This window comes from Marmota monax, unplaced genomic scaffold (genome assembly GCF_021218885.2).
Source record: "Marmota monax isolate L192 unplaced genomic scaffold, Marmota_monax_Labrador192_F-V1.1 WCK01_AAM20220418_F8-fsc00086, whole genome shotgun sequence".
In the NCBI taxonomy this organism is placed as follows: Eukaryota; Metazoa; Chordata; class Mammalia; order Rodentia; family Sciuridae; genus Marmota; species Marmota monax.
The window spans coordinates 5,058,215-5,065,717 of record NW_026693086.1 but is presented as its reverse complement, the minus strand read 5'-3'; the positions used below and the strand labels follow the sequence as shown (position 1 = coordinate 5,065,717).

The following is a 7,503-nucleotide window of genomic DNA, read 5'->3' as shown; positions in this document are numbered from 1 at the left end:
ATGTGGTGCTGGGGAGGTGGCTCATTGGTTAAGTGTCCCTGGGTTCAATCCCTGGTTCCAAAAAAAGAAAAATATACAGATTTTGATCTGTCAGACGCCAAAGTGTGCTGGAGGTGGAAGAAACCCCAAGAAATGTTGGTGGGATGAATGGAGGATGTACACGTGAAGGGAAATGGATTCGGGGCCGGGACTGGGAGGAGGAAAGAGGGAGGGGGGAAGTCTCAGGGAGCTCCTCAGTCTGAATCCACTCACTCAACAAAGTCGTGTCAGGTGACTTGCTTTAGGGCATAAAGCAAAGGGGACAGTCTCTGCTCCCAAGGGCTTAGGAGCTTGTGGGAGAATTAGAACCAGGAGAGGAACAAACAAGGGCATTTCTCAAGGTGGTGAGTGCCACAATGAACACAGAGCTGCAGCAGGAAGAGGGCGAGCTTCACAGGTTGGAGGGTGAGTGGGGAAGGGCCGAGGGGGACCGCCCCCTTCCTCTCTGGGGGGATCGCCTGCCACCCCCACAGACACCCATGCTTCATTGCCCACCAGGCCCGGGCCTGCCCCAGCATCCCCTGCGCGGGGAAGCTGGGTGCTCGGAGGAGCCAGGCCACCATGCCACCTCCTCTGCTCCTGTCCTTCCTCCTCTTTCTTACCCCTGTGGGAGTCAGGCCCCAGAAGCCACTGCTGGTGGAGGTGGAAGGTATGTCCGAAGGGCAGAGAGGGAAGGAGTGGGGTCTGGACGGCTGGGGTTCCCTGACTGAGTAACTTACCCTCTCTGGGCCTCCATTTTCTTGAATGTGTCAACTTGTGGGAGGGTGAGAAGGACTCTGAGGGCTCGTCCACTCCCAGCCTGTGAGATCCCCTGGTTTTTCGGAGGGAAGGGGACGAGGGGCTCCTCTCTCTCTCTCTCTCTCTCTCTCTCTCTCTCTCTCTCTCTCTCTCTCTCCACAGAGGGAAAAGACATCCTGCTGCCGTGCCTCCAGGATTATGCTCCCTCCGAGCAGCTGGCCTGGTCTCGGGGGAACCGGTCGGCACCCTTCTTAGAGCTGAGCCTGGGCTTACCAAACCTGGGCATCCGTGTGGGGCACCTGGGCACCCTGCTGCTCGTCTTCAACGTCTCTCACCAGATGGGGGGCTTCTACTTGTGCCAGTCGGGGCCCCCTTCCAAGGACACCTGGCGGCCTGGCTGGACAGTGAGCGTGGAGGGCAGTGGTGAGGGCCAGGCCAGGCTGGGCAGTGGGGCTGGGCAGTGGGGCTGGCCAAGGAGAGGGAGGCCTCCAGGGACAGTGGGCCCACGGCCAAAGTGGAGTTGGAGGAGGTCTACCTGCAACTTCACGACTGACACAGCTGCCCCTGGTCTCTCACGCTTCTCTTTGGTCGCTGTTTCTCTGACACCTGCCCCACCCCGCCCGCCATTCTTCATCTGTCTCTATCTCTCTGAGTCTTTATTTCTGGGTCTGTATCTCTCTTCTTCTCCTAATGTCTCTGTGTCTGCTTCTGGGTCTCTTCCCAGGGGAGTTGTTCCGTTGGAATGCTTCAGACTTAGAGGCCCTAAACTGTAGCCGGGGGAACATGTCCTCCGGGGGCACTGGGCTCTCTTCTGATCGCCCCATCACCTCCCAACTCTATGTGTGGGCTAAGGACCACCCTAAGATCTGGAATACAGAGCCGGTGTGTGCCCCACCAAGGGGGAGTCTGAAACAGAGCTTCAGCCAAGGTAAGGGGTCTTTGCTGGGGAGATGCCAGGAGGTGGGGTTCCCTGATGGGGGATGGTGACTGGGAACTGGAAGGTTTGGGGGGATCAGACCCCAAGCATGAGGCTTTCCTTGTCTCTCTCTGCTCCAGATCTCACTGTGGCCCCTAATTCCACAATCTGGCTGTCCTGTGGGGTGGCCCCTACCCCTGTGGTCAGTGGCCCCCTCTCCTGGATCTTCAGGCACCCTGTTAAGTCTCACATCTCATTGCTGAACTTAAGCCTGAGCAAGAAGGCCCCATCCAGAGACATGTGGGTCCTGGGGTCTCTTCTGTCGCTGCCCCAGGCCACAACTCAAGATGCTGGTACCTATTATTGTCTCCGTGGCAACCTGACCATCGAGATACACGTGAAGGTCACTGCCCGGCCAGGTAGAGTTACCACCCATTGTAGGTCATTGCGTGGGGGCTGCTGGAAGAGTTGGAAGCCAGACAATCTTAGACCCCTGACCTGAGAGTTGCAAAAAGCCTGGTCCCAAAACCCAATTTCTTTTTGGGGATGGGAGTACCAGGGATTGAACTCAGGGGCACTCAACCACCCCCAGCCCTATTTTGTAATTTATTTAGACACAGGGTCTCACTGAGTTGCTTAGCACCTCGCCATTGCTGAGGATGGCTTTGAACTCATAATCCTCCTGCCTCAGCCTCCCCTGCCTCTGGGATTACAGGCGTGCCCCATGGTGCCTAGCGACCGACAGCCCGCACCGGAAACCCAGTTTCTCCACACAGCTCTTCCCTCCCTGTCTCTAAGGCTGATTTTCTGGGTCTTCCACTGACTCTGTCTGTTCCTCGCCATCTGCTTTGGGAAGAGCCTTATTCCCCCGCCCCTCACTGCTGGAGCCCTGGGCCTCCTCCTCCTCCATGACTTCCCACTCACATCCCTGACAACACCTTTATTCCCATGGCTCCTGGTGTCACCAAGCCTTAGTAACTCTCTTCTGGGTTTCATACCCAGCTACCCCTGCAATTGCCATTTGATGGCCCATGAAACCTTAGGCACAACATATATAAAATCAAAATCAACATCTTTCCCACATGGGGACTTCTGGGTGGCCCTGCGTAAATGAGAAATGCCAACACCTGTCGCCTGCCCCAGCTGGGAGAGCGGGCATCCTTTCCCCTTCACCCCACCAGCTCGGTCATGTTATTCTGCTGGTTCTGTCTCCTTGATTCCCGCCCACCACGCTCTCCAACCAAACACTCAAACACCACCTCAGCTTCCACTCCAAACTTGACCACAGCGACACGCTAGATCCCAACTCCCAACCTTGTGAACCTACCTCTTCCCTTCACTTTGACCTTGATTGTTTCAACGGCAGCAAGAAGCTGATTGCTAAGCTCCACTTAATCCCCACATCCCCTTGGATCACACCCATGCCTTTTTACTTGGTTTGCTCAATAAATACTGCCTCACGCTGGGTACCAGGTTGGGTGGCATGGTCCCTGTCTTCCTAGGATATGGCTCCTTAGAGGGAGGGAGGATAGTCCTCCTCATAGCTTGGGACTTAAGAGACTATGTCTTGCTTCAATCCCCAGGTGTATGGTCCTTTTGGATTTTTGTTTTCTGGGTTTTTATTTTGTTGGTACCAGACTTTGAGCCCAGGGATGCTTAACCTCTGAGCCACATCCTCAGCCCTTTGTAATTTTTTTAATATTTATTTTTTAGTTATAGGTGAACACCATGTCTTTATTTTACTTTATGTGGTGCTGAGGATTGAACCCAGTGCCTCACGCATGCTAGGCAAATGCTCTACCACTGAGCTACAGCCCCAGCCCCTGCCCTTTGTAATTTTTAAATTTTGAGACATGGCCTCACTAAGTTGCTGAGGCTGGCCTTGAATTTGCAATCCTCCTGTCTCAGCCTCCCAAGTCACTGGGATTACAGGCTTGTGCTGCCCCAGCCAGCTCCTTTGTGTTCTTGAGGCTGGGAAGTAAGACACCAGCCTGGGGTCCTTGACTCACAGCACCCTTTCCTTAGCAGTTTGGCACTGGCTGCTGGAGACTGGTGGCTGGAAAGTCCCCCTTGTAACTTTGGTTTATCTGATCTTCTGCCTGGGTTCCCTGGTGGCCTTTCTTCATCTTCGAAGAGGTGAGTTATGTCCCCCAGCCAGTTTGCTCGAACCCTACCCCCTCTACCTCAGGATAACACACACTGGCTAGTATGACACCTGTTTTTCTCTCTTCCCACCCCTCCCCCATCCTACAACCCTGACCCCCACTTCTCTAACTCCTTTCAAACGTCCCATTCTTCTTGGAATTCGAACTCATCTCCTCTGTTGACCCAGGGGACCTCCTCAGTACCCCTAAATCCTCACTCTGCCAAGCACTCCTCCTCTGATCCCTCTTCTTAACTCCCACCAGCCCTGATCCAGAGGAGGTTAAGGAAGCGGATGATTGACCCCACCAGGAGGTAATCTGGCAAGGGCACGCCCAGCCCCCTTTTATCTTATGTGATGCATTTACTGTTTCCTTGGCCCGGGGGTCTTTGCCCCATCTCCACCGGGAGTATTACTGCCCAGGCTCCAAGTGCAGCTCCAAAGCTGTGTCAAGTCCTCCCGGAGTGATCCCAACTCCTCTGTAGATTGTCCCACAGAGGAGCTAGCTAATCACGAGTGACCACGTTCAACCTCTGAGGCCCCAAACTGAATCTGAAGTGTGTCCCGGGGTCCTTGCCAGGTCTAGCCTCAGTGCACGTCCCCTGCTTCCACCAGGTTCTTCAAAGTGACGCCTCCTCAGGGAAACGGGACCCAGAACCAGTATGGAAACGTGCTATCCCTTCCCACGCCCACCTCTGGCCCGGGTAAGAGGCACCAGCAGCCCTTCGGGCCCAGGCCCAGTCCTTCCAGCCTGTAGCTCCGCCCCAGTGTGAGAGCTCCACCCATTGCCTCATCCCTCCAATCCTCTGAGCGCCAGGCCTTCCAGAGAGGCAGGTGGGCGGAGGCTGCGGAGTCCCACCCCAGGTGTGGCTCCGCCCCCAGAGTCAAGCCCCGCCTCCAGGACACAAAACCCCACCCCCACGACGCCTCCTGATGTCCAGTTTCAACACCGAACCGTGCCCTAGAACTTGAGGCCACCACCCCAGATATAGATCTGGCCTCCATGGTTCAAGGCCAGGTACCTAAACCCAGAGGCCATCCCTGGAACCTAGAGCACCCTCTCCCCCTGCCCCTCACCTTGTCGTCTCCCGGCGCCATTCTCTCCAGGACGTACCAAGCGCTGGGCGGCAGGCATGGGAAGCGCCTCCCTGTCCTACGGAAACCCGCGCCGCGACGCCCAGGAGGCTGGCACCCCAGAAGCAGGTGAATGAGGGGGTCGTTCCTCACGCAGAGGTGTTGAAACTGTCTGTGGCACATTCTGGCCTGGGCTGGAGGACGACAACAGTGATTCAGTTCCCCACCCCTGTCCCCAAACCCGCAGGACTAGAAGAAGAAGGGGAGGGCTATGAGGAGCCGGACAGCGAGGAGGGGTCCGAGTTCTACGAGAACGACTCCAACCTTGGGCGGGACCAGCTTTCCCAGGGTAAGGCTGCCCACTCTCCGTCTCCCCACTTCTGTGGGCTGTGGACCCCTGCTGGATGTCCCTCCTTCTCCACCAGATGGCAGTGGCTATGAGAACCCTGAGGATGGGTCCCTGGGTCCTGAGGATGCAGACTCCTTCTCCAACGGTAATTTAGGGTCTTTGTGGGGCTTCAGGTATGGGGGAGGGGCCAGCACAGTGTGGAGCCCCTAAGGGTAGGAGTGGTCTCTGGAGCTTTCCTTGTGCCTCAGCTGAGTCTTACGAGAACGAGGATGGAGAGCTGGCCCCACCAGTCACCAAGACAATGGGTGAGTATGAAGAAGGTCGCATTCCTGGGAAGGGGAAAGGTCTGCAAGCTGGGAGGAATAGTGATGTCCCTTTTCATTTTTCAGACTTCCTGAGCCCCCATGGGTCTGCCAGGGACCCCAGCCGGGAAGCAACCTCCCTTGGTGAGAGATGCTTGGGACTATCCCACTTTGCCCTGCCTATCCCCCTGGGTGACCTGCCCTCAGCCCTGGCACCAGACCCAACCTTGATCTGATTCTAACCCCAAATTCAAGCTTAACCCTGACCTTAGATTTGACTCCTAACTCTAACCTCAACAATGACCCCATCCCCAATTTGGACCCTCAGTATTTACATCGTCACTAACCTTAAACATCAACATCGAGCCCAATGCACTGCCAACCTTGACCCTAGCTCAATTTCCTCTTCATTCTCACTTTTCCCAAATCTGCTCACTGCCCCACCCCCAAACCCCAGGATTGAACCTGGAGTCTTGTGCCTGCGAGGCAAGAGCTCTACCAGAGTTATGTCCCCTGCTCTATTTTATTTGGAGACAAAGTCTCACTAAGTTGCTGAGGCTGGTTTCAAACTTGGGATTCTCCTCCTTAGCCTTCTGAGAGACTGGGTTAGCATGTGCTTCTGTGCCTGGCTCCAGTTTTTCTGATCATGACCATAATCTAACCCATACCTAACCCTGACCCTACAACTAAGCAGGACCCCAAACCTGGTGGTGACCTAATCAGTCATTCCAACATGGGTGGAGCCTCCACCTTCCCAGTGGTAGGCCAACTTCCTTCCAAGCCCCCCGCATGGATCTGGCCTCCAATTCTCCATCCCCTGCCCAATCAGGGTCCCAGTCCTATGAAGATATGAGAGGGATCCTGTATGCAGCCCCCCAGCTCCGCCCCCTTCAGACTGGTCCCAATCATGAGGAAGGTACGGGCTTCTGCACTGTCCCTGGGTGTCCTCTGGCGGATTCCCTTCCTAGCCTACTTCCACCCCCACCTGCGTTTTGCTTTCTTCTGGTCCTTCGCAGACGCAGACTCTTATGAGAACATGGATAATCCCGACGATCCAGAACCAGCATGGGGAGGAGGAGGGCGCATGGGAGCCTGGAGTACCAGGTGACCCCCAGGTGACCAGGTGAGCTGGGAACGGCCGATAGGAAATGAGGAGGAGGAGGAGGGAGATACTCAGAGATGGCAGAGGACATTGACTCTGAGAAGGAGAGGGAAAGCGGTTCCCAAAGCCTGGCGGGCAGGGGAGGGCCCCTGGACCCATTTTCACCCCCATTTCTTCTATACAGCTTGCGTGTCCTTAGGCCCCAACACCTGCCTACTCCTGACTTGGAAATCTGGGGACTCCCAGCAGACGGTGTCAAACCCTGGAGTGAAGTTGCTTGGGATGTTTGTGTGTGTGTGTTTGTGTGTGTGTGTACGCACTTGTGTGTACATGCATGTACGCATGTGTGTGTGTTTTTGTGTATGTACAACTGAATCTTCCAACCCCTTTTGCTTTCCCCAAATAAACTCAATGATCTCTTCCAGTCCTCTGAAGTGTAGTGCTTTTTTGTGGGAGGGAAGGAAAGGTAAGGATGGACACACTCCTGTCCCCTCTTGAGTCCCCAGAGGCCGGAGGGCTGCATTCCATGCACTGCGTGGCTTGGCATGTACCTTCTGTGGGGTGGCTCCATTCATTGCCCTCACCTACCTGTTCTTCACCTTCAGCTACATTCCCACAACCCAGTTATTCAACTATTGTTCACTCGGCAGTTGTATGCACAAGGAAGAAACCCTGCAGGGACTGGCAGACTACTTAGACGCACGTTCCATCATCATACAGTCTTTATTTATTGAGCATCTACTATATGTGCCCAGGCTGGTCAACTCCTGAGCTCAAGTGATTGTCCTGTCTTAGCCTCCTGAGTAGCTGGACTACAGGCACTCACCACTATGCCTTTTT

General features: G+C 55.2%; 1 protein-coding gene across 8 annotated transcripts; it reads left to right on the top strand.

Annotated features, from left to right (window-relative positions):
• The first annotated feature begins 319 nt into the window (after window positions 1–319).
• Cd19 (CD19 molecule) lies at window positions 320–7,087 on the top strand. Of its 8 annotated transcripts, XM_046454731.2 has the most exons (16): window positions 327–444; window positions 538–688; window positions 940–1,181; window positions 1,502–1,705; window positions 1,834–2,112; window positions 3,719–3,829; window positions 4,102–4,150; window positions 4,452–4,540; window positions 4,944–5,039; window positions 5,158–5,259; window positions 5,336–5,404; window positions 5,508–5,564; window positions 5,649–5,705; window positions 6,391–6,477; window positions 6,578–6,684; window positions 6,848–7,087. In XM_046454731.2, exons 1-15 carry the CDS (start codon window positions 396–398, stop codon window positions 6,667–6,669), a joined length of 1,734 nt encoding a protein of 577 aa, XP_046310687.1. In that variant the 5' UTR covers window positions 327–395; the 3' UTR covers window positions 6,670–6,684; window positions 6,848–7,087. The 8 variants fall into 8 exon arrangements, 4 of the variants coding, with proteins under 4 accessions (XP_046310688.1, XP_046310687.1, XP_046310690.1 ...); XR_006853982.2 differs by having other exon boundaries at window positions 320–444; window positions 6,391–6,684; XM_046454732.2 differs by lacking the exon at window positions 6,391–6,477 and having other exon boundaries at window positions 321–444.
• The last annotated feature ends 416 nt before the right edge of the window (window positions 7,088–7,503 follow it).

Excerpts from the sequence above, each read along its gene's own strand:
- Cd19 (XM_046454731.2), top strand. The coding sequence starts at position 396 with ATGAACACAGAGCTGCAGCAGGAAGAGGGCGAGCTTCACAGGTTGGAG. Across the intron at positions 689-939 it reads ACTGCTGGTGGAGGTGGAAG|AGGGAAAAGACATCCTGCTG; the intron begins GTATGTCCGAAG and ends CTCTCTCCACAG. Across the intron at positions 3,830-4,101 it reads CTTTCTTCATCTTCGAAGAG|CCCTGATCCAGAGGAGGTTA; the intron begins GTGAGTTATGTC and ends AACTCCCACCAG.